The sequence below is a fragment of the Diorhabda carinulata genome, chromosome 8 (genome assembly GCF_026250575.1).
Source record: "Diorhabda carinulata isolate Delta chromosome 8, icDioCari1.1, whole genome shotgun sequence".
In the NCBI taxonomy this organism is placed as follows: domain Eukaryota; kingdom Metazoa; phylum Arthropoda; class Insecta; order Coleoptera; family Chrysomelidae; genus Diorhabda; species Diorhabda carinulata.
Genome location: NC_079467.1, coordinates 22,959,934 through 22,986,455, shown reverse-complemented (window position 1 = coordinate 22,986,455; position 26,522 = coordinate 22,959,934). Strand labels below are relative to the sequence as shown.

The 26,522-nt window shown below is 32.2% G+C and overlaps 2 protein-coding genes and 1 non-coding gene across 13 annotated transcripts; all 3 read right to left on the bottom strand.

The window, feature by feature from the left end:
* Positions 1 to 45: 45 nt before the first annotated feature.
* LOC130897112 (lysosomal alpha-mannosidase-like) lies at positions 46 to 17,172 on the bottom strand. Of its 10 annotated transcripts, none has more exons than XM_057805721.1 (18): positions 16,653 to 17,172; positions 10,873 to 11,012; positions 9,835 to 9,944; positions 9,702 to 9,779; positions 8,793 to 8,978; positions 8,491 to 8,696; positions 8,094 to 8,230; positions 7,488 to 7,621; positions 5,568 to 5,796; positions 4,841 to 5,040; positions 4,565 to 4,782; positions 4,308 to 4,504; positions 3,409 to 3,740; positions 3,030 to 3,300; positions 2,840 to 2,972; positions 1,021 to 1,142; positions 800 to 949; positions 46 to 367 (listed from the first exon to the last, which is right to left on the bottom strand). In XM_057805721.1, exons 2-18 carry the CDS (start codon positions 10,981 to 10,983, stop codon positions 77 to 79), a joined length of 3,105 nt encoding a protein of 1,034 aa, XP_057661704.1. In that variant the 5' UTR covers positions 10,984 to 11,012; positions 16,653 to 17,172; the 3' UTR covers positions 46 to 76. The 10 variants fall into 10 exon arrangements, with proteins under 10 accessions (XP_057661704.1, XP_057661696.1, XP_057661699.1 ...); XM_057805713.1 differs by lacking the exon at positions 7,488 to 7,621 and adding an exon at positions 7,651 to 7,784 and having other exon boundaries at positions 16,653 to 16,816; XM_057805716.1 differs by having other exon boundaries at positions 9,702 to 9,783; positions 9,839 to 9,944; positions 16,653 to 16,813.
* On the bottom strand, positions 1,177 to 1,247 carry Trnag-gcc (transfer RNA glycine (anticodon GCC)). The gene has a single exon. It is a non-coding gene; the product is annotated as a tRNA-Gly (tRNA).
* Positions 17,173 to 19,742: 2,570 nt separating the features above from the next.
* Positions 19,743 to 24,175, bottom strand: LOC130897111 (uncharacterized). 2 transcript variants are annotated; one of them, XM_057805710.1, is made up of 3 exons: positions 23,892 to 24,175; positions 20,993 to 21,465; positions 19,743 to 19,957 (listed from the first exon to the last, which is right to left on the bottom strand). In XM_057805710.1, exons 2-3 carry the CDS (start codon positions 21,415 to 21,417, stop codon positions 19,783 to 19,785), a joined length of 600 nt encoding a protein of 199 aa, XP_057661693.1. In that variant the 5' UTR covers positions 21,418 to 21,465; positions 23,892 to 24,175; the 3' UTR covers positions 19,743 to 19,782. The 2 variants fall into 2 exon arrangements, with proteins under 2 accessions (XP_057661693.1, XP_057661694.1); XM_057805711.1 differs by lacking the exon at positions 19,743 to 19,957 and adding an exon at positions 20,025 to 20,416.
* Between the last annotated feature and the right edge of the window lie 2,347 nt (positions 24,176 to 26,522).

The following is a 26,522-nucleotide window of genomic DNA, read 5'->3' as shown; positions in this document are numbered from 1 at the left end:
TAACTTTAAAATACATTGTATTATTCTAGAATAAAACACGTAACATACGAGAAAAAATATATTTCATTCATCAAAATCATTTTTTAATATTTAAAATAAATGTACGAATCTGCATAGGATTAAGAAGAATTTTCAAATTATCAACATCGTCTGACAGATCTTTTGCTTCTGCTATAACGCGCTCCTTCAAATTTGCTTTCCATTTATTTTGCGCCCATTTTTGGTATTCGGAAATTTTTTCATCTGCCCACAAATCTTCAAGAGTTGAACCAACATTAAACTGAAGTCGGTGATTTTCTGATAACCATTGATTACCACCCAGAGTTGTTTCCTGCAGGTTTGATATTTCGAATGGTGCAAATAAGTCCTGAAATAAAAGACGTCAAGTGCAAATGAGTCATTATATTGAAAATGTGTCGTTTCACATTTGCTACAGGAATGGGGAATTTGCTACAGTAAAATCATGGATCCAAACATTTTGTAAACACATATAGTTTACAGTATTTTCGATATTATAAAAAATTAAGATACTTTACTGTTGACAATAATTCATATTTTTTTAAATCCCTCGTATACGGCTAAAAAAAATTTTAATAGCTGATGGCTGTTTTGGTGAATAATTATTTTGCTGCTAATCGAGATGGACACACTGCATGTACAAATCTCAGTTTGCAAAATACAAGAATGTATGAAACCTGTTTGACTTTTGAAGAATAAGGAATTAAGTCTATAAATAATAAAAATAATACAGGGGTAATATGAGTGTGTGTTATATTTCCAAAGATTTATTAGAACTTACTTTCAAATCAACTGTTACTGGTAAGGACAATTTAGCATCTTCGTGAATTTCTATCACGTGCTCTAGCCTTAATAAAAATGTGTCTGCTTTCCATGGTTCTAGAGTCAAAATTTGAACGTTATCTGGCAAACTTCGTTTCAATCCAGCATACTGAAAATGAAAAAGATAATTATTTTAATCCGAAATCATTCCCTCATTTTTGTATATATATATTTATTTACCTCCATGATATATTTGGTTTTATATTGTTCGAAAGATAAATTCTCCGTATCAGAGACAAATGTCCACGCTGATAATAATTTCTTTTGAATTAATTTTCTTTCTTGAGCTGAGGCTGTTTTACCTAAAATATATAATTATATATTTTAAAAAAAAATTGCATCGGCCGGGAATCGAACCCGGGCCGCCCGCGTGGCAGGCGAGCATTCTACCACTGAACCACCGATGCTGACGTTAGTTTGAGTGCATTAAAAATATTTATAGTCAAATTATTTAAATGTACCGTAGCATTTCAAAAACACGTCTGCAAAAACAAATTGTCGTCGTAAAATCAAAATTTCGTATTTTAAGTTAAAAAGTTAAGGGAATAAAAAAAGAAAAAATTATTTGGTTAGGTTAGAATAGGGCGGGGTGTGCTAAAAATTCAGAACAAATGTTCACATTTTCAAACTTTTCAAACACCCCCCGTGATTTTAAGAATGGTTTTGTTCAAAGAACTTTAATTATTACTTAATAAAAAAGTTACAAACGATTATATGTGAGAAAAGGTTAATTTTAAGAGAAATTGTTATTATTTTTAATTGTAAAAACATGATAAATCAACATTTTTGTATAATTTTTTTTCGATTTGTTCATTTTTGTGTAGATTATGAAATCGGATAATTTTTCGAGAGCCAAAAAACGAGGGGACCGCGAAAATATGAAATTACCAAAGAATTTTTCATCAGAGATTTTAGTTTGTTTGAAGAGTCGAATGTAAGCTATGAAGTTTATGAAAAACATTCAGTATCAGAAGAAGTAGCAAGAGCAAAAAAAACAGATAAGCTGAAGGCCATTACAGAAACATAAGTGCTTTCAAACTGTACAACTAGTACAAGCTGAAATTGTATATTTCAAACAAACACAAGCTTGTCATAATTACATCCTGTACAATTTTAAAATGAGGGAAAAGAAGGCCTCGTGAGAAGGCGCTTGAGGATGGTACAGGAAAATGGAATAGCCATATATTGGTGGAAACAAGAACCTTTGTGAAGAACCATTGCCCATGAAAAGAGATGAATCATCTACAATTTTTAAAAGCAGTTGATTACCACGGATTTTATAATCCCTTTGTTCACTAATTTCAATAAACTTTCAATTTAAAATAGAATCTAACTTAACGCAATGTATACCTGTTTGTTTTTTTATATATTTAACAAATAAACATTATTTTCTTCATTTTGTGTTATTGATTAGAACAATTTCATTCCCTTGCGTCTCATAAAGCTTTTAATTTTATAACATCGTATCTCCTATTTGTTTTTTTAGGAAAAGATAAAGTTTCCATTATTGACAAGGGTGGTATCAGCAGAAAAGAAATGTTGTTATTTGTTACACAGCAGTGTTGATTAAAATCAATCTAGGTCTTTATATACATTTTATTTACATCTTCATATATATACATCATCTATCACTTATATCTTATAAAACCAACCATGTGCTAAAAAACCCGGTAAAACCATATATTAACTTAACCTTACTTTTCTCAATAATACTCAACTACAAAAACAAAACTATGTACATAGAACATTAAACTACTATTTCTACAAATCAAGCGCCATCTCTATAAGAAAGCATTAACTTAAAATAACTCCTAAAGATTTCTATTATAACAAGAAAGATTATCGGAAAAGTGATCTCCGTGGCAGTGAGATGGAAATTAAAACGAAGAAAATATCATCAATTTGCTAAGTATAAAATACAGAAGCTTAGACCAATGCATACGACTTTTTGTAGCTAGCAGTATAAACATTTTTTAAAATTCTTATTTTGTGGACTTACCGTCTTTATTTTCGCGAACACTTCCCAAAGTAACATAGTGAGTACCTCTGGCAACTAAACCCTTACCAAATGCAGTTTCATTCAAAGCTTCACCAACACCAAAAGCATCATCGTGTAAACAATTTCTATGAATCTGTAAGAGAAATATTATTCCAATCTATATTTATAGATAACTTTTCTTTATACTTACCATTAGCTCAATTTCCCCATCTTTCAAACTGCTACCTCCTTCTGCTCTATCAGTTAGTATTGCTAATTGTACATTTTCATCCTTAATTGCTATTTTTGTCGTTACAGGATAATAATTTCCAGATACGTTTTCTTTTAATCTTAAATTCCATGTTGGTCTGAAGTTCCTTATCCTCATTATGGTTTCACGACCATTGGAATCAGTGTAGAAAGTCGAATTCGATTTTATTGAAGTTTTATATCTTGTAATTATCTCTTTACCATGCGAATCACTAAAATATTTGCAAAATGAATATATGAACTATAAATCGGGGTACATACCAACAGTTTATGTTGGTAACTGGTAATTATTTGTTGGTGCCTAGATATATATTACTTACTCAATTGGTATAGGTCCAATTAGCCAATCGAATTCAATATAGTTTTGTCCTTCGTATACTCTAATAATTTGACTTATCCAATCGCTGAATTTCTGATGAACCTCAGATACAATCGGACCTTTATGCACTTGGAATTCGGCTTTATTAGCTACCTTAAATGTGTCACCGTAAGGTCTAAAAATGTAGGCACCTGATGATCTATTGCTAAATATCGAATTGTTTCCTACAAATCCTTTGTAATAGAGGAATTCTTGAGCAAAATCTATCGTCAGACCGTTGGTGGTTATTTGAGTGATTAAACCTGTTTGAGGATCAATGTCGAATTCAGCTCCCTAAAAAGTATATAATAAATGAGAAACTTGTGGAATTATTTCATTATATTTTCACTGATTTTTGGATCTATATCCACTTTATTTACGTTTCTAGTAGACAGAGAAGTTTTTTCAACTGTTACATTTGTTTGATGTTGAAAAAAATTGACTAAATGTTGATATCTGTCTAGGGTTATCACCCCGAAACAATATTGTCTGAGTTTCCTCCGATAAATTCCAACTTAGTCATTGTGATCAAACGTGATTAAAGTTCGTACCAAAGGAAACAACTGCGACTTTTTAATCTTATATCCAAGAATCGCAATTGAAAAAGATTTCGAAGCTTTAACTTCAAGGCGCGACTTTGGACTACGATTAAATCAGCTTATTCACCTTATTGCCTCTGCAGTATCTCTTGAATTATCCTTATTCTCATTACCAATATTGTAATCATCTTTCTAACATTCCAAAACCCAGTTCTAACTTTTGTTTAAGCGTGTGTGTTTGTTTTGAATTAAATTTGAACAAAATCCCAGCATCCGCAAATTCCTTATCAACGTTTACGTATTCCTAATTTGCGTTACTTACTTCTGTTGTATCATTTTCAACGGATTGATATTTTGGTATATCGTTGCTTTCAATTGATTGTACGAAATATGACTTAAAACCAAGAGGTGGTATGTCTGCTGCCTGGAATACTAATTCGTTTTGAGCCCGGCTCTTTCTACCAGGTATTGTGAGAACCCCTTGGGAAACTGGAACTATTTGAGTTACTATTTCTGTACCTACAAGCGGAAATTTGCTTTATCAACTGGGAATCATCATGAGTTTTCAACAACAATTACCTTCTGGGTCCTTTACTGAATATTTATTACCAGTAATTGGTACTCTGATAAATTTATCAACGATTCTGCTCAAAGGATTGTATATTGTTACAACGAAATCATTGTTTGTTTCCGTAAAAGCGCATTGACTCATATTAACTAATGGACAAGTCGTAAATCGGGTTGCAGGTATTGGTCCATCACGCACATGGTTTTTGGTTTTCTGAACGACTAATTTACTACAAAAAAAAAAAAAGATAATTATTATCAATTTGTGTTTTAACGACTATTTCATACCTTAGAGCCGTTTTAGTTATCCATTCGCACTCTTGGAAACCATTTGATAAAATTCTAGTATAATCATTAGCGACATGTTGTTTTTCAGTACCTGTTATAGCGTCGTGATGTTGCATCACTCCCATCGCTTCACGAAGGACATTAAGATCTACTTTGTCGATAGGATCTAAGTCAGCTAAAGTATACAGTTGTTTGCATACCTATAAAAGCAAAAGGAAAATCAAGCATTAACTTAATAGAGTTTGATTGATTTTAATAACAATAGGTGATCCTTCTTTTTCTATTCTCCTGTGTCAACATGATATCATGCGCAAAACAAATAGACTCTTCCACTTATTCTTCGGATATGGTCGAAGTTATCCATTCTATATATCGCCCTCTCCTTTAGTTAAAAGAGTGAATGGTGTTCTCCGAAAAGAATCAGCAATGTAGACATACTACGAAATTGGTTTGATGAAAGTGGTTATTATATTGTTAGTTTCTGCGATACTTCCGATGTCATTTGTCAAAATTTTTATAACCATATAATGCTGATGAAAAGCACGCTCACATTGAAAATTCGAACATATTCCAAGTACATGTCACTTTTTCATTGAAAAATCTCTAGTACCCTTATAGGTAGGATACTAAGTATACTTAGTTGATAATAGCTGTAAATTTCTATTTATTTACGGTTATAAATATTGGGCACTAGAAAACTAAAGCGAGTCACATGTCAAATACTTACTTGTAAAAAGTTATTTCCTTCTCGTTCAAATCTTTTAATTGTTGGCCTTGAAGTGAAGTAACCAGTCCAGAAAGCGTGAGGATCGGATGCGTAAGGGAAGAAGTCGTCTTGTTTTTGGAACCATTTTTTCTTTCCATGGGTTTGATCATATATAGCTTTTATATAACAAGAAGGTGTGGAATAGAGTAAATTATATTTTGAGCCGTTAGCTTGTCTAGCGTTAGCATAACTAAAAATATCAATAACGTTGAATACGGAGCGAAAAAAATACAAAATGTCATTGATTAATTGAGCTGTTTCATTATGAATCCTTTCGATTGGAAACACACCAGTCCACCAAACTTATTTTTATAACAAAATATACCTCATATTATAGTTTGTATTTCTTTCTGCTAGTCCACTATCTACTTCGATCTTAGACTATTTTAAACAGATAGATAAAGTATTCGATTATTCAGATATAGATACTTTTAAAAAAATTCAAGATTGCTTGCAAAGACATCCATTAAACAACATTTTAAGCTTCAATTTATTTAAAAACTCAATTAGGTATTTATCTCTAAAATATTGGTATTAAATATAATAGTGTCCGCAATATCAAAAGAAAAAAATCATTGATATAATTTTAATGAAAAAATTCGGAATTTGTTAATTATTCTAAGCTCAATGCAAAGTGGAGACATTCCAGTTCCAAACGACAAATATTGATTTGTATTAAAATTTTTATTGTTGACGATTTATATAATGAAAGACGAAGCTGCCAATTTAAAACGTCATGTGTCAATGTCATATGTCTGCTAGTCTGGACCGTTCTTGGAACGATTATTGGAACGGTTCTTGTAACAGTACTTGCTATCAACCAAGTATCGAGAAGACCGTTTCGGAAACGGTTCACAAACGTACCTAAGTCGTTTGGAACATAAAACAATCGTTCGTATAACGGTAAATGCTCGGCTGGAACACGTAATCTCTATTGCGCAGAATCGTCACCGTACTAATGACAATCAAACCGTCTGAACTGATAACCATCCGTTTTTTTGATTTTAATGATTAATTGCTTTCAAATGTAAAAAAATACACTTTTCAGCATTCAATTATCTAAGAGTTCGATATGTTTTCAATTTAATAGCTCAACTATCGAGAGTGAGAACTGATAAAAAGTTTGACAATTGTAAATCTGAATTTATACACAACATCATATCAATTACTGGTTTTTACAGTGGGGAATATCAACTGCCAAAAATCAACCATTTTCTGATGTTACTACTACATCGGTAAACATCAATACTGAATATGATGATAATCGGTATAAAACATACCAGTCACTAGTTGATACTAAAACGATTTGTATGTCTTTTATTAAGTGACGGTTATAAAGTTATCTCCAAGAAATATATTTTTATTACCTTGTATTTAATCAAATTTTTAGCTATGATCTTAATTTATTGAAGATCATGTCTTAACTGATTCATTTATCATGGTATAGAAGAAACTACTGAAGCTATAATCACGAAATTTGGAGACTAGTATCCTTTCTATAACGTAACATGCAACAGAGAAAGAATTTTTGGTCAAATAGGAAACTTGTATGGGAGTCAATTTTGTTAGATCTTCCGATTTTATATTTGGGCTAAGCATTAAAAAAATGGTTAGGTCTTTGGTGTTTCCAAAAACAACTCTCAAAGTTTATTTTAAAATGTGTGTTTCCAATATAAATGCATATAATGGAGTGCGGTGATTAGAGTCTAAAGCCTGAAATGATACATAATCCATCTGTAGTTATCAAATTTTTTTACGTGCAATTACTCTTTTTTGTTTATAATGCAAATATAAAGATATGTAGTATATTATCGAAGCAATTGTTTAATAAGTAAAGCTAAAAAAATGGAAGCGGTATTTTTTTCTTTTTTTCTTACTTACGCAATCAACTTATCAATATTTTTGAACCAAGTATGGGCGTCTTGATAGTTAAAGTCTTCACCCATAGTAATAATAATATTGTTAGTATCATAAACTTTGGTAATATTATCGATCACTTCGAAGAACTCGGTAACCTGAAGAGGAAAAAAAAACAAATACAAACCTTATCAATTTGTCGAGATTTTTGAACCATGTTTCAGCATCTTGGTAGTTGAAATCTCCACCCATTGTGACTATTACGTTATTTGAATCGTAATAAATAAGTTGGCTGGTTATGTGGGCAAGAAATAGATCAACCTGATAAATTTTTTTCAATTGAAAATATTTTACTGTACAAGAATTAAACAAATATGGAATCTAAACAATTAATAACCTCACAATGTCTTTGTATCCATAATATCTCTTAAACAAAATGTATAGAAATCTTACGAGATAATTGGGATTCATTCTAAGTTCAAAATTTTATTTAAAGGAATTGAGCGCACTATGAAATATCTGAGATTGAGTTGCAATTAATCTTATGCAAAAGTGATTTTTCAAAAAATTCAATGATTGCTATGATGATATTTGCTAAATAATGTATTTATAAAATGTTTCTATGCTTACTCTTTTATCAACGTTGTAGTCAGGACTTTTTTTGTCATCTATGATGGGTTCATCTGAACATAATAGATCAAAACAAAATCCTCTGGGCGGAGAATATACATTGAACATAACTCCAGTGAACAGATCCGATTTTGATCCTAAAATTCATTTTGACTTTAACATGTACAAAAGAAAGAAAAAATGAGATATGTAAATAAATTTATTTTTCTAGCTATACCTACATTATTGAAACTTTATTGTTGACAAATGGCAAAATATGAATAACTACTAAATTTAAAAGGGTTTTTTCTTAATAGTTGATTTGCATTTCTGATAATGATTTTATTCATTAAATACGAGTGTATCACTGCAACAATTTTATTCGTAAACGTTCATCATACGAAAAACAGTTGATTACCTAAATTTTGACTTCCTCTCCATACCATCTCAGGTGTTCTTGTCGATAGTCTTTGAGTTTTGTCTTGATAATCAATTCGTCCAAATAATAAACCGTCAAATCCCAATTGTGCAAAAATTGAAGCCATTTCTCTGCTATGACCAAACGGATCGATCTGCCAGCCCATTTTTGGTCTACCACATTCTCCAAAAGAATCGTTCAACTTTCTGTAAACAAAAATAAAGTTGAAAAATTATACCTTTATTTTTATATTCATTATTCTTAATCTTGTTTAAGTGGAATATCATTCCACAATCCCCTACCGTAATCCCCAAGTCATTTGATCTATAATTGACTGATAATGAGTCGTAGCTTCATCATTCATACTCCAACCTCCACTTATAAATTCTAATTGTCCATTATTAACAAATCGTCTTACTCGTGCTTTGACGATATCATGTTGTTTTATCCACCATTTCCAGAAGAAAGCAGTTTCCACATAGATAAACCTGAAAACGCAGTAAATCTATTATTTTAATTAGAAATAAACACTGTAAAATGGAACAAATATGAAGAGCAAAAGCAAACAGCTTCTTTTCTATTTTGTACTATGTCATGTGTATTAATACCACCTTCAAACAACCCAAAAATATTTGATAATTTCAATTCTTCTTTAACATTTTTCAGTTGATAACAATCCACGGAAGTTGTGTAAAACAATGAATTGATCAAGCATGATTTTATTGATGAAGTTGAAAATAGACTAGACTCATAATGTCAGTACAAGTAGAAAGAAAGAAAATGTTTGTATTTAGCAAGACCGTGCTTTCTATACCTGTCATACTTCGATCTTTAACAATGCATTGAGTAGAAAAAAGTGCCAAAAAAACAATTGATAAACTTATTAGTTGGAGCAGGTGTTTTACCAATCGAGAGATTGGATTATTTGCAAAATTATATGGAAAGAAAGATGAATGAAAAATTGACCAACAGTTTATGTTTCGTGAGTTTCTGTCCTCTAAAAATAATCCACCAGATTTATCACTTCCAAGTCTTTTCGAACATTGAGAAGTTGCTAAAAGAAACATTAACATTATGAACGCCATAACAGTGTAGATGAAAGTCATTTCGAAAGAAGCATTCCAGAAATGTCTTGAATTCAGTGGTAGACACTGCTAGACATAGAAATTTGATGTACATATACACCTTATACATTTTATGAATTAACTAACCTTCTGTTTTCATCTTTTCTTAATGAATCCATAACCGAATCCAAAATATATTGAACTCCTGCGTTTTGAATGGTGTTTCTACCTTAAAAAGAATTGGTAGCTGCTTTTTGAACGAACAAATTTATTGGATTACTTACTGCCATAATAGTACTGATCCACCGTCTTCAGCCAACCGACATCATCATGTGTATGAGGAACAATATGGACATTGATAAAATCGCCATCTTTTATTGGATGACACGACTAAAAGTTAGAAGAAAATGTTATTTGAATAATCTGATGAGTTGATTCGAAATTTAAATTGAAAACAAAGTCATTGCTACTTGTTTCTGGTGAAGAGGCGTATTAATAATGGAAGGCAAAAAAAAAACAAACACAGGACACAATATGAAACAAAGCAAATGATAGATAAACATACGAAAGACAGAAATAACGAATGTGGGTGCGGTGCAGCAAATCGAACAACTGAGATGGTTTGAACACATAGTGAGAATGAAAGAGGATAGAATAGTTGAGGTGATGTAGTAGTGAACGAAAAGATAAAAAATAAAAGAAGACGCGAATTTTGAAGGCAATGTAATATCAGAAATAGCAAACAACCTGGAAAGGAAAGGATAAACTTGATTGGGGACAGGTCAAAGAAGAAGCAATGAATAGAACCAAATGGGGAAGGAATGTAACCTCTTCACCCATAGCAGACAAGGTTGCGGATTACAAAGTTAGTATAAATAAGCTTATTGGAATGCAATCGTTACTCCCTATTTTTTCATAGAGAAGTTTAATCCGAGGACAAGTAATTGCATCTAAAAAATGATCAGAAATCAAGGAGAACGTTGTTGTGATACCAACTTGGTTCTCACATAAAAAATAAACTAAGTATACCTACTAAATGTGCCGATTCGGGGCCGAATTTAGGGATAGAGCCCCTATCCCCCAAATAATTTATTATGAAATCAAATGGATTCTCTTAGAATTTAACAACCTTAAATTAATATGATAAACGATTTCGAGAAGTCACGAAAAATTTTTGATTTGAAAGTCTTTGTTGTGGAAGCCCTGTTTGGTGGAGTTATACAGAATTTGGAATCTTTATGATTCTTGTTATTAAATTGAGTTCAAAATTCGTCGATAGTGAATTAATGGTTATTTAAATTTTTTTTATGAAACTCACGTTATAACCACAATTAGTTTGAAACGTCGGTGGTGTAGGAGTCGTCAAAGGATTCGCATAAATCGCCGTTAGACCAATAAATACTGCCAAAAATAATAATAACGTCTTCATCTTTTCAGTAACTAAAATACAGGTTACATCTGGAATAGAGAAAAAATTTTATGACTATGAAACATCCACCTTTAATTAAAAAATTATTTATTTGATATAATGTGTGATGAAGCCATCATGAAATTTCTGAGATAGATTTTTGATTTATTCGAAATGCACTAACCTTTCCCTGAAAATTTTTGAAGGTTTCAATGATTCGACACAATGAATTTTAATACATTTTTTGTCGTATTTTTAGGGTTATAAACAGGAAAGTTGAGTATTGATTCTATTTTGCCGGTTATTGCGCACTTCATGTGAAAATTACATATCTCGAAATGTCCTTTCTAACATTATGAAGTCAAATATTTCTTCTTAATGATATCTTTCATTCACTTTGTAATTATATTGATTACTTTGATTAAATTTTGAGAAAAAGGAAAGTACATTTAAATTTTGTTATATATCTGCTCTGAAATATCTCAGTAAAGACAACTGCAATGGATATTGACTCGAGAATTCGAGGGATCTGGTCAAAAATAAAAGTAAAACATTAACTTTATTCTGTACACGAATTGCGTTGATTTATATAAAACATGAGTTACATACGAATATATATTTCCGATGAAATCTGTAAAATTTTGAAACGAATTTGACAAATAAGTCAGTTTTAATCTTCATATAAAGAAAAATGTTTTCGTTGTTGCATAAATATGGAGAAATTTACATATTTAACGAGAGAAACACATATCATTTTCTCGCGTGTCGTATACTATAATTTTTCTACGATTGCGTTTTTTTATGTGCGCAAAATGATCTTCAGAATTAAAATTCATAATATATATATATATCACATTATGTCATTGTTATATTTTAGTTAAAATTGTAAACAACAGTTTCTTCCTGTAGGTTTTTCGATTATTGAAACATTAGCCGACTTCGAAGTTAAAGTTGATTAGGAAACGTACTGCGCCTTATTGAATTCAGGTTTAAGTAGTGCTGGAAGCTACTATATTTATTGATTCGGTCATTTCGTTAATTATAAAATTAAGCAGCAATCCAATTCAGAGATCTGCAGTTGTATTAACTGAAATATTGGCAGGTGACCTTCAGAATCAGTGGCTTGTATATAATTCTGGATTCGGTAATTGCATGATCGAAACTTTGTATATTTTTTGTAAATTTAGTATAAATCCTCTCCTGTAACCTGTGTCGAATAGTTTTAATAAGAGGACAGAATTGAAATATTTCACATCAACAAGTTTTAATTTTAAAAATTCATCTCAACAGCATAAAAGCAAAAAAGCAAAAAACGAGCATAACTTTTTTAGAAAATACTTGTCGTCTTTTAGAATTTCTTCAGGAGTCAAGGTTTTTGATTATTTTGAAACAAGTTGTTCCGATTTTTGTTTTAAAAAGGTTAAAGTTGGTTATACCATCCAAAATACAGTCGTTTATATACACTCCATACGAAAAACGTGCTCTCAAGAAAGCAAAAAGTTGTTTTAGAAGTCCAAAGGTGTAATCTTTATTGATTATTTAGAAAAATAGAAAACGATAACTGACCAGTATTACACTGATGTGCCGACACGCTTTTATACCGAATTTAAAAAAGAAAGACCGCAAAACTTCCGAAATAAATAGAAAAAATTAGGACCTTGCTGGACTACGTATGTAGGGCTAAAATGAGATGTGGAAAAATGAAATATTTTTCATTGAAAAGTCACACAGTATTTTTGTAACAAAATATTGCATGTATACAATGGGAACTATTTTTATAACGTAGTAATATTTGCATTTTGCTTCCGAGAATAATTATTCTGATTTTATTAGCGGAAATATGAAACAATATTAGTCCTACCTATTATCTGCAGTCTTCTAATATGTCTTATAGGTATTAGTTGTTAAAAGGAGCGATCAAACTTGAAACACTAAACTACTGATTACCGACTACTCGGCTCATCGACAAATATACTAAACTGACAACTTGTTTGTAGCTTCTATAAAATTGATAACATTTGTATAACTGTCTTCGTCCCAGTAATTATTTCTACAGGATGTCAATCAATAGTTGTCTAAAGGTGGCTGTTTTAGATACTATTAGATACTTTCCCTCTTTGAAAAAAATTTCGTTCATGGATTTTTATTGTAAATGAAAGCTAGCAACAAAATTTATGGACCAACAAGGAAGATATATTTTCTACGGAGCATAGAGAAGTTCTATGAATAAATGTAATTTAATCGATCAGCTGATTTGATTGACTTTTGGATAAATGATATTCAAAAAGTAAGATCTCTTCTCAAAATTGCAACTTGCATGTAATCCATAATGGTATCAAGGACTTATCTTTTATGAATCAATGAATAGAGCTTCATTATAATCAAAACATATTATGTCTTAAGGCGCGTCCACACTGGAGCAACATTTTCCAACATAATACAACAGAAACTTGTTACAACATAAAATGTTTATATTTGTTAGAATATGTTGTGTTGCGTTGCATAAAGTTGGTGTTGCGATTCAAAATAAGTTGTAGTATGTTGCATAAATCCGTTTTTAGCGGTAAAGATCAAAGGATAATATGAAACAAAGTGAAACATTTGTCAACATTGCTTCGATGTGGACGGATTGTTGCAAGTTGAGACCTGCTGCAAATTGAGTGACTAGACTGTAGACAGACTGCCTTGTTTAAATTTACTTGACAATTATAGACAACATCCATGTATTTGGAATCCTAAAAATGTTAAATATAAATGTAGAGAATCAAAAAATGATGGTGCTCATCTCAAGGAGAGGCAAAAAGAAAAATCCGTAACTTGGTGGCTCAGTTTTATAAAGAGCGAAAAAAGTATCGCAGCATGAAAAAATCTGGAGCAGGCGCTCACTTTCATTCCAAGTGGTTTGCCTACGATGCATTAATATTTTTTCGAGACCAAAACAAAGTCCGCCCTTGCAAGGACAGTGAAGCCGTCCACCATATTCTTCCCTTTTCTTCAAACTTGGACGGACCCAACATTTACGCTTCCGTTTTCGTGAATCACCACACAAAATTAGAAAGCACGCGGTAGCAGTTAATAAGTCTTCCTCCATCATGACAAAACGTTGTCAAATATTCATTAACATTGTTTTATGTCAATGTTTAATGAATTTAATCATGTAGCAGCTTGTTGCAACATAAAATTGCTACAAGTTGGCACATGTTGCTTCAGTGCGGACATACCTTTACATTACATTGAACCTCGTCAAGCTTCAATGCACGCGAACTTTCCATGAGTTTCATCACTGTTTTGGGATTAGTGAGGAAATGTGATTCAGCCTAACACTTTTAGAGTTCAGTCAACATGACTTATTTGTCGATTTTAGATTTGTTCCAGCCGTCGATTTTGAGATCTCACTAAGAGATTAAGAAGTTACTTAGACGTTGTTGTGGGCAGTATCAGACTTTACATCATGTTCCAATGTAGCGTTATGAATACTAATACATTCGACTAGAATTAACAGATTTGCTTGATATATCGAAAATAAAAATATTAATTTGTTACAAATAAATTGGACCATGTACCAAAAAGACCGTTTGAAAAGTTCAGAACGACAAAATCAGAGTCCCACGAGCCGTCCATTTGCAATGAGGATATTTGGAATGAACCTCATATTTTTAGAATTTGCTTTAGAAGATAGAAAAAAGTAAAAAGTAAATTTTATTTTCGTTCTTCGTTGAGTTTTTAATCAATCGTTAATGTTCTTGCTCTGCCCTTGAACTATCCATGAATCAATCATAACGTTACATTCTTACCAATTATGTATACCTCACGCTGGAAACTGTCGAGCAGTGTCTACAGTAGGAGTCAATTTAAAAAAAAAATGTTCGTGAGTTCAATTGCAGTAAGAAGTAGAGTACAGACACCCACAATAGATGCTTCAACAATTCCGTGGACTACTGTTGCAAGTTCGACGTATAGTTTAATATAATGATCCCTCAAACCATTAGGGAAAATTTCGAGAGTAATCAGTCTTCGAATCTCACATAAAATTGATGATTCAAACTCGAATAATATACTTTATATCATTATTTACTGTCGAGGAATATACTACTGAATGCACACAATACAGCTAGAAACATTGAATGTATCCATCCTGTATAATACGCTTTATTGTATTATTATTTAACGATAAAGTTTGACCTCTGCTTACCAAACAAATTCTTCTTTATCTATTTCGTACTCAGATATTGTTATATCTTATGATATTTATATAATAAATATTTTTCTAGTTCAATAAACCGGCTAAAACTTCTAAACTAGTATTCTATTAATTTTTTTAACTTTGTATAGCGGTTGACACAAAATTAAATAGTAGTAAAACAGCATTTGTGAGAGCAAGACGTTTCAACAGAAAAAATATTTCTAACATCATCGTAATCAGACGTTCAGTAAACTTTGACACCACAGACATTGCATTCAGTCAATGGCCTTGAAAAACGTTACGAGGAAGCTGCGATTAGTTCACTCGCGTAATTGTGGACAGCAAAGAAAAATTGTAGATGTAGATAGTGTGATATTTACAATTTCAGCTTTCCTGAAAATAAATTTTGACAACCTATAAAAGAAACTAATGATTTAAAAGTACCAATGGATTCAATTATGAAAGCTTACTGACTTAAAATATTGCTTAAGTTTCCTCCAAAACAAATCGTCGCCAAATTGCTTAATTTTTGTTTAATTTCTACGTATATTGTAATAACTTTGTTACAATGCTGTGAATGAACTCGCAGTGGTTTTTCTTTTTGCCATAAACAACCTTCATTAGAAAGGAAATCACTTAATTTATGCTACCATGATGTCTTTTGGTAATCAGCACGGGAGTTGGAAATTTAGACATAAAATCAATGCATTTTGTACAAAATCGTCATTCCTTTAAGCAAGGAGAATCATTACTCGTTTCTTTCAGAGCAAGGAATATTTAAGAAACGATTTCTAGAATTATTAACCTCGTCTTACGTATCAAACTTCGTAAACATTCTGCTGTCAAGTTTTTTTATGTTCAAAATCACACTCTATCAAAACCCACTGAAATGTCTCTGAATATTTATAGTTATAATCAAGGTACGTACGCAATTTGTTCTCATATACAATGTATATATTACAGGAAAAGTGGATTCTCCAGTAAGAGTTGACTCTTCCTAGGTAAAGTCAACTCTTACTGGACTTTTTAGTAAAAGTTGATTAAAAGAGAAAAGTGATAAATTTTTGAACAACATTTACTAGACAGAGTTGACTAGACCTAGGGAAAGTATACTCTTACTGCCTTGAGTTAGTAAAAGTTGACTTTTTGCAAGGGGAAAACCGATTTGGCCTTGGTAAAGTCGACTCTTACTGATATTTTCAGGAAAAGTTGATTAAATGGAAACAGTGATGTTTTAATCAACAAGAAAGTTAACTATATCTAATGAAATTATACACTTACTACATTGAATTAGTGAAAGTTGACTTTCCGTAAGGAAAAACAGTCTTCCTAATAAATAAATAAAAAACAAATAAAAAAGCAAAAACTCCCAACCTAACCTTAAATTCGGAGAATCACGACACACATTAGGTAGATAACTTTACAACTTTAAACTACTTCGTTTACTGGGCTATTAATGAAGTTTTATAACAAACTGCAACTAATTATTGAAATGTAAACACTTAACTGAATCCTTGGTCGCTGTTGTTAATAGCATCAAATAGACACGTGAACGGGAAGACAACGGTAAAGACAGTAAACAACTAGAGCTGGAATAAACATAAACAAAACAAAAATATGCGCGCGCAGTTATATGAGAAGAGTAAAATCTCGGAATAAACTTTCACTAAACCACAGTAGGTACAGTTAAGTCTTCCTAGGTAGAGTTGATCTGTTTATTCTCATCCAACTTTTAGTAAGAGTCAAATCTCCCTAAAAATCTACTTTTCTTGTAATATGTACACTAAATTAGCTCTATAAAACTCATACACTAATTGTCCCCTAATGTAATTCCCGTCATAATCACCACAGCAAGTTCAAATATATTAGCCAAGTCATTATGTTTTAGTTTATCTTCAGTTTCGAACTTAATATTCCACTTATACAATCCGATAAAGAGGAAAATATGGAATTCAAGTTAATTGTTCAATCTGTTTAATAATAACAGCTGATCTGCATGCTCTTTACTAATTTTGTTATAATGTACTGAAAAATTAGTAGATCTAGAAACGTCGCTTCAGTACACAAGTTATGATGATGATCAACGACGTGATGTTATTTGCTCTGTTTGATTACGACAAATTGCATTTTCATTTTATCAATAAACAAACCAATCTAACTTTTATGACAAATAAAATACTGTTTGCTAAATCATAGATTCCTAAGAAATATTATCAATTTGACTAATCAATAATATAAATGATTATTTTGACATTATGAAATCTTATCTTTATTTACATTTTGAAATATAAAAAGTGCGGAATTCAAGTGTTATTTAAAAAAATTTCTGTCAATAGGGACTAGTATTTAATGTAAACAAACAATGACTATTTATTTGTATGCCAAGGACTGAAAGTGCTACTTTGTTTGACGAGTCCAAAACTTTTTCAATTACACTGAGGAAAGAAAATAAGTGATAAAGAACTCTTCATCGCTGATGTTTTCTTTTTCATCATAATTCATTATTATTCATTAATTTAAACAAAACTTCGGATAAAACGAATAATTTCAGAAAATTAAAAATTTATGGTTATGCAAAATCATCGAAGTGAAACTGTCAACTGTCAACATTGAAGTGGCTCGAGTCACATTTGAGGAAGTTAAAGTTGTGTACTCCAGAGCGTCCCGAAAGTGTTTTGCAGTACGGAACTGTCACTTTCACTACATGGAACACTCAAAACGCAACATACAGAACGAACAACAAATAAAAAAGTATTTTTATAATGTTGATTTGACAGCATCCTGGCTAGATAATACAGTATATAACATGTATATAAAATTAAAATTCGCAATATGCAAAGAATATACCATAAGTACCATATACATCCACGGGTATATATATAGAATGTCATCCGAATGTACAGAATGTACCAACTTTCTAGACTTAATTTCCCGTTCCATGAAGTGTTAAGCATCTTAGTTGTTATATACTTGAATACAAAAGCACTAAAAATATCATCGTCTTCTTAAATTTGTTTTATATCTATATCTATAAAATATTTTTCTAATATGTCTGAATAAATAAACAAGAAAGTTCATGAAAATAGTTTTTGTTTATTAATGAATAAACAGTTCAAATTTCAAAGGAAACGGCCAGCGTAAGAAAATAAGTAATGGAATTGAGATAAGTAAGTAATATAAATTCAGATTTGCTCTAATAAAGTTATTACTATCTAACCAATGATTAGAGTGGATTTATTCTACAAACTTTTTGTATTAATTACCAATAAAACCTTCTTCTTCTGTATGAAGATTTGCAGACTAGTCTTCCGTGAAGATAACCTTTCATTGAACTTTTTGCCCGCCCAGTAATTTGTCGGTTCCGAAACAAGAAGAAATCGGAAGGGACCATTTGGATGGTACAGTGAATAGGGTAATGGTTCCTAGTCCAGTTGGACACAATTTGAACGTAGCGAGAGTAGAGGAGTCAGCCGGGTTTGTTGTCTTGATGAAAAAGTACTAATTTCTTCATCAAATAGGGCAGTTTGTCTTTAATTCGGCGTTGAATCGCCACAACATCTTGTCGTAGCATAGCCCTGTGTGAATTCTAGAAAACAGTTGCCACTATCTTTCCCGACTTTTCCACCTTCGTTGGAGTACGTTATCCGGGTGAAATATGATGTTTGGACCAATGTATCAATGTTCCATGATACGATGCAAAAATTTCTTTTTAATTCGTTTAAACAGCGATAAGCACTGCCCTGAAATTGTCTCATGGTTGCGCTTGTTATCCGGATTGAAAAAACGCAACAATCATCACGCCAACACCTTTTTCTTGCAGGATATACCCCACGAGATTTTCTACAAATGTCTCCAATTATCTCGCGCAACTTTCCTCGGCACTCTGTCAATATGAGAAGAGCGATCACTTTGAAACTCGTTAAACCATTAAATCAATTTTTTTGTAGCTTCTTATATTGGACTGTTTTCAGATCCGCTTGCTTCAAAATGCTCTGAAGTCTTATCTCGCTGGAATTTTTACAGTAGTCGTCTTCATGAGTGACTAGAATAAACAGAAACGTGTATTTAAGTCTTTATTAACTGAAAAATATCTGGATACTGGAATGTGGTTTGAGAACATGCGCAGATGAGGCTGGTCAAATGTTTTATACGAAGATACAAATAAATAAATTCGACTTCTGCAGACAAATATTCTTGCGCTGCGTTATCATATAAACAAAAATGCTTAATAACATCCTATCTAGCACCATAGAAGTATCTCTTATGAGAAGAAATCTGAAAAAACGTGTAGTTGTATCCGATAAATAACTGTCCAAAAACTTTTCAGAATGGAGTTGATGTAAAGGGTAGCAATTGTAGATCAATTGAAGTAATCCGAGCTGAAAAATATAACTCAACAAAATTGTTATGAGAAAACATACACCCAGAATGATTTTATTTCGTATTTTCTCACTAATAATACTTGGCGTTTCCTTTAAAATTTACCCTGAACCTATTGCGGCTTACCCTTATTTCGATGGACACATTTCATATACGCAGATTTTTCTCTATTTTTCATAAGAGAATCTAAGTTTTGAAATGTAGTTTAATAAAGAAATTCAGTATACGACTCATAAAAATATATTATATTGCAAATTCTACGAGGTGAGGTTGATTAATAAATTCTTAAAATTATCCTGTCTATCAGCAGCTACTATAGCTAAAACAACAGTTAATACTATTATCACTACACATAATACAATCACTGTAACTAACAGTTTTCTCTCACACCGCGTCCTTTTAGCACAACAACAATATTGCTCACGAACGACCCTGAAAAAATATTTTTGTTTAGTGTTTTTATTACTAGCAAGGAAGGACCCAAAAATAAACAGAAATATTTTGAAAAAAATATTTAAATTCAAAGTATTATCCATTACAAATAATACATTCAACCTACTTGTACTTCGACTGTTCCAAATTTTTTGTAAATGGCAAATAATTTCTTCCTAGCTTTTTGTTTGCCACAAATCGGATCTTCTTTGACACAAACTTTCAAATAAAATGTTTGACGTTTTGACCTGGAGGAACAACACCGCAAATCTTTTTTGCTCAGTCAGAGCTCAAGATAATCTACATTTTCGTTAATTTGGACAGTCGATGGGCGTCCACAACCAGGTTTGTCATCAATCGACATCCAGCTAGTTTTAAAACGTGCAAACTACATGTACACTTGAGTTTTCCACGTAACCTCATCTTCTTAAACTATTTTCAACATTTCACAGCTGCATACTGTTGAGTTAAAATTGGCATTATGAAATATGAATTAAAATAAAATCAAAGTAGCTATTCTGGTTATTGTTGAGTCCCCGTAGTACTGCTATCTTAAATGGTTTCTTAGCATGAAAAACTAGAATTAACAGAGATCCAAAAACAAATTCTGCGGAAAAGAGAAAACATTTTATTTATTTCCAGGGTGAGTTATTTACTTATCTCGAACTTTATTGCCTGTTCTTGTTATCGCTCGGGCGAAAAATCGTTCTCGACTGCTAAACGTTACTTAAATCCCTTGTAGTATATGTTTAGAATAGTAGTTTCCACCCCCCAACGTATCATAGGTTATATCGAGTAAATTATAACAGATGAGACTCCTAAGCACGAAATTTTGCTGATTCTATTAGTTGAAAATGGAAAGATCAAAATATCCACAAAGACTGGGAAACATCCGTTAAGGTACTGAAAATATTTTGGAGAATATGAGAGATATGAGATAATTACTGATGATGTCTGCAAGATCCAAATTAGAAAAAAACATGGCCACTCGTTCGTTAAAGTTTATAAACAGAAATATATAATTTACATACGTACTCTAAACTTTGAACGCTAGGTTGCCTAGAAGATCCTGCTCTACTAGAAATACTCCTCTTATCTAAATTTCCTTCAAAAGCAGCGTTATCAAACGTATAAATAGATTTATCACTTTTTTTCGAAGATCTACTACTTCTTTTCTCATTTTCTAAAATAAATTGTTCTATTTTTCTTTCTGGTTTTGGAACAGGTTTTTTCGAAGAAGATTTATCTTCGCTCTCATTCTCTGACGATTCTAATATAACTGGTGAAAGTATTATTGCTTTTTTTAATTTTTTCTTTCCTTCTTGGTCATACCGGTATGATTGAGTATGTCGAAAGTTACTTTGCGCTTCTTCAGAACGATTGTGTTGTAAGCTGTGACGGTGGTGCATTGATTTAGCATTTACTGAATTAACATTGAAATTCTCTTTTTCTACAGACATTTTCTAGATCCACAACGTTCTCTTGTATCACAGGTCAATGGATCAACTCTGAAAATAAATAAATTTTTATTTCTTAGATATTTTTACATGTTTTTATTGATGAATCGTCGTAATTTTAGGTTTTTTCTAATTAAAAAAAATACATTCAATTATGAAAATTCGAATATTATTGAAACAGAATATAATTTTTAGAAATGGCATTCATATAAACGAAAAAAGTTATAAATTACTGACTAAATATGTAATACTATCGATATATTATGGTTTGTGTGATTTTCCGGACATTCATCACTAAAAATATCAATGACAACATTATCAACATCAAACTACACCATATTACGTAGCAGCAATACGAGTTTTTCCTTTTTAATGAATTGGTAGTGGCAAAATTTATATATAATTCAATGTGAAGCAGAAAATTTTAGTCAATACCAATTCTCAATTCAAACCCGTATATTGCAGCTCGGGTTTTTATCGATTGGAAGAAACTGTTATTAGATGAGTTGACTGAATATATTGCATCAAAAATGAAAAAATATGTGAGAGACTGATCACTATTCTATATTTATAACGGACTTTTCATTTGAAGAAGGCGACAATTGAAACTTCGTTATTTCTCGTTGCGCTAATTCAATGGATGGCTAAAACTTATCTAGCTTAGATATATGAGGATGGTCCCAGTATTAAAAAGTAAACAATCTATAAAGCATATGTCTCAAGTTTGAAGACGCTATGTTATTTGGCATCAATCAGCAGTAAAATAGTGTGTAGCAGAGTTTAAGTCAAGTCGCACGACCTGCGGAGACAAGCATCACAGTGGTCGACCAGAAATGTTGAAGAAAATCCACAAAGCAGTACTTGATGATCGTCGATTGAAAGTGCACGAGCTAGCAGGCATAGTAGGCATTTGAAAAATGCTGTACAATGCATATTAACTCAAAATTTGGCCATGAAAGAGCTGGGCGCAAAATAGGTGCTCACAATGGACCAAAAACTGCGCGGAGAAGATGTTTCCATCGAGTGTTTCACAGAAATAAAGCCGAATTTTTATATAACCATGTATGCGAAGAATAATTGTTTGCTTGGATAAAATTCTGATATAAACTTTGGAGAGAAAATCAATAATAATATTTTCGTGGTTTTTTAATTGTTATCTTATTGTGGAAATCAAGAACAAGTCCAATATTCGCATCAGAAACATAAGAGGTCTTCACAAAATTATCTTTTTCAAGAACAATTGATTATTTGTGAATTAATCAATGATAAAAATAATCAGCTCATGAGGAAAGAGATAATGTTTCTTATCGTTCAATAAATTTAATAAAAAACAAACATATGTCTTAGTTATACAAGTTCATGGTTATAATCCAATTTTATGCTAAGAATATTGCATTTACAGATAGCTACGTCACATTTGGGCTTCCTAAAGTCGAATAACTATAAACAAATGATCATGTCAACATGCCACCTTTCCTCTTTGGTATGGAACAACTTCTTTTGCGAAAAATTTGATCATTAATGTCCCATCCAAATTCTGAATTAAAATCCACTCTCTGACTTCTGTGTCCACAATTTTCGGGCGGTTATATGTCTGGGAAGTAGTCTGGTTACTTTCAATGGTCTAGATCGAATATGTTCTTCTAGAATGAGTTCGAACAGCTCAGACTATTATGGATCGATCAATTTTTTCATTGGTTACCCTAGCTCCACGTCTCTATTCAATACTGTTAGTTTCCTTAAGCACACTAAATTGATACGAGCCACAGGTGTAGTTCCGAAAAGACAATCCCTTCGATTTTGCAGAATTTTTTGCAATAGCTTGTCTTTGATTAGAGGAGATGATCTCTAGAAAGAATTTTGATCGTCGAGAACAAAGTTCTGGTGCAGCACGCCGGCAAGAGGGAGGGTGGCTAACTCTTGCTTACAAACTTGGAGGATATTGGGTTAGGTTAGGTTATGTTAGGATAGATTACGTTAGGTTACGTTAGATTACGTTAGATTACGTTTGATTACGTTAGATTACGTTAGGTTACGTTAGGTTACGTTAGATTACGTTAGGATACGTTAGATTACGTTGGATTACGTTAGATTACGTTAGATTACGTTAGATTACGTTAGTTTACGTTAGTCAATTTGACTATAGGTAAGTTCCTTTGGATCTAAAAGCTCAAAGAATAGGCTAACCTAAAAAGTCCAAATAACTTTTTTTGTAAAAAACTTAGAAGGGATCGTTGGTCGGTAAAAATTCTTTTCGTAACTTTATCCCTAACCACTTTGTAATCTAATATTGTGGGAAATTGTTGCAAACATTTTCAATTGGGGGCAATGGTGGAATAAATACAGATAAAATGTGCAAAAAACCAATCATGAAAATGATAAGTTTTAAAATTTAGGAGAGGTGTTTGAAGAAGTGGGTATAAAAAAATAGTGGAAATAAGTATTAATATTGAATTTAAACGAAACGAATAACTTACCATAAAATAAGAAACCAGAAACTTAATTTCATCGTTAAATCGTCCCACCAAAAGTATTTATTACCTTCATTGTAAACATTAACATACGCCAAATTGAATATTTAGCATGAGATAAAATTACACCCGATGCTTGCCCTCAAATTCAACTAAATCAGATCTTGTCGTATTTTATGTAGATGATAAGATAAGGTATAAACAACCATTTTCCGTAATAGTTCAGTATCAACTAAAGGTAAAACGTTTTTTTAACTTGTGATTGGATTATTTTATTGATTAGTTATGTTATGGTAGATAAATATTTAAAACTTTACATAGAACATTAGCAGTTCGAGACTTCTATATATCTATTCCAAATTATATCTACAATTCGATACCGTTTGAGAATATTTGAATTTTGAAAACTGGTTAAATTATTATCCAGAGATAATAAATTTTCATTCTTTGTCGTATTTATTAATCAAATCCCTTCTACACCATTTTGTAATCTTAATTTTCTCAATCACATTCCGTTTTTTACGTATACAGGAAACATCATTTTCTAATTTCTAAATTAAATTTAATTAAAAGCTAATTTTGAATCAAACGATACAGAGAAAACCTAAATTTCCGCAAAATTAAATTTGGAAAAGCTACTTAATTTCAAGTGGAAGAACCAGTTTTTGACCGAATAATATTAGAATAAGCCACTTTTTGGCCGATTTATCTCCAAATTATATTTGGAGAAGCTATTTTTTGATCAAATTTCGTACAGATTTACGTCCTTGGCCCCCATCTTTAAACTTTCGACACCATTCACGCAAAACACCATCACTCATACATACGACTCATTCTCCGATAGAGTTCTGCGGTACTATGGACTTCAGCCTGTAGAAAACGAATCACACTTCGCAATGTACACTTGGCGGGAGCATCAATAATGGCGGACATGCACAACGCCGACTGACGCCTGAATGTTAACAATGGCAAAGTGTGTAGTGCGAGAGCTTCGCAACCGCCTACAGCGCATGGCCGCTTCCTTCTGGTCGCGTAGCGTCGGTGCGGAGCGAGCGGAGGTTGAAAAAAAACGGCCCTCGTATATCTTCGAGATCCTCGTTAATTAACATCTGTGCCAGCTGATAACGAAGAAATAGATCGCTGAATAACTAACATGTTAAATAAAAACTATGAATTTCAATAGAGTAGATATAATTTAGAAAGGAATTATTATTTGAAATGTTGTCCATTTTGTATATTTTTCATTTTGTAATATTGTTGTAACAACGTTTAAAAAAATGATTTTATTTGGTACATCTTTTGCATAAACAACCGTTTTTCTTAATACAAATTTACGAGGGGGTTCAAATAAATGAATTTAGTACATTTGCCTTTTCCGTAGTGTATTTTTTTCGTTTTATATTTTATTCAAAAAAAGATTTAAATTTAATATTGTGAGATAAAACTGTCGTAAAGTGTTAAACAAATTTAGTAGACATAAAATTATTTGACCATTAATTTGATTCGTTAGTTTTCCAAATAATTGATTGCCACACGCAATTTGTACGTAATTTTCTGTCATAACGTTCAGTCAAAAAACATTAAGACGACGCTCATTTTTAATTAATTTCATTGTTGTTAGATTCGATTTGTTCAAAATGATTTCTCTCATACAAAATCCATCACAAAGTAATTACTACTTCAGAAATTTTGTTAAACTTGTAATTTTCGCGAAAAGTTTCATATGGTTTCATTTATGCCTGCATAGGCACCTCTAGGCGCCAAATACACATAAAAATTTTGGAATCTCCGTAGTTATGTCTAATAAAATTCTTAAAGAAAAAAGCAACAGAAAGATAGAAATTAAGTAAGTATATTTAATAATTATTAAGGTCCAGACTCGTTACCAGACAATCTTCTGCGCAAGTTACAACCCGGACATACCACAAACAGGGGCGTAGACGACAATATCGAATCGACATGTACGGACCCACTTGATTGTAGAGTGTCAAACCCTTGTGATTTTCAGTCAACTTTTACCTATGATCCTCCACTGAATAGGTATTGGTCCTGTACGGACAAAGCGAAAACAAGAGTGCGACTGGATAGAATCCAATGGCTCGCGTGTTTCAGTATCACAGGGTCCATGCGTATGGTCCCAACTGGGTCCCTTGACGTCCTACTGGTTCTCCTAACCTTGGATCTAGCGGTACAATTCGAAGCCATGAAGGCAGCAGCAGGCTAAGATCCACAAAGAACTGCAGGAGGAATAGCTTGGCCGGAGTAGTAGGCTTCTGCAGAGGATAGAGGTCTTCCAGGCCGAGATATTCAATTGCCATACAAGCTATAACGGTGCTTAAGAAAGTCCAACAGAATTTGATTAGTGATGACTGCAGATTCAGCTCGTTTGGTTGCCAGGTCATTCGGGCAAAAAAGGTAACGACGAGGCGGACTCACTCGCCAGATTAGTATCGGCTAACTCACCGATGAGCGTAGTACCCAGCTATCGCGTCTCTCAATGGTCTACTGATAAGGCGGGCTCCAGACAATGGGTAACGCGGACGATCTGGAGAGCCTGTCTAATGACATCATAGGGTTCAAGACAAAGCGCCTGATCGGCTTCTCAAAGGACATCGGCCTTTGGTAATATCAAGTGAG

Bases quoted from the DNA above. Each gene is read 5' to 3' on its own strand.
- LOC130897112 (XM_057805721.1), bottom strand. From the start codon at position 10,983: ATGAAGACGTTATTATTATTTTTGGCAGTATTTATTGGTCTAACGGCG. The intron at 9,780-9,834 runs GTAATCCAATAA...TTTTTAAGGTAG, and splicing joins CAGTACTATTATGGCAGTAA to AAACACCATTCAAAACGCAG. The intron at 7,622-8,093 runs GTAAGCATAGAA...TTTCCTCTTCAG, and splicing joins ACTACAACGTTGATAAAAGA to GTTACCGAGTTCTTCGAAGT.
- LOC130897111 (XM_057805710.1), bottom strand. From the start codon at position 21,417: ATGTCTGTAGAAAAAGAGAATTTCAATGTTAATTCAGTAAATGCTAAA. The intron at 19,958-20,992 runs GTACGTATGTAA...ATATTTTTTCAG, and splicing joins CCTAGCGTTCAAAGTTTAGA to GGTCGTTCGTGAGCAATATT.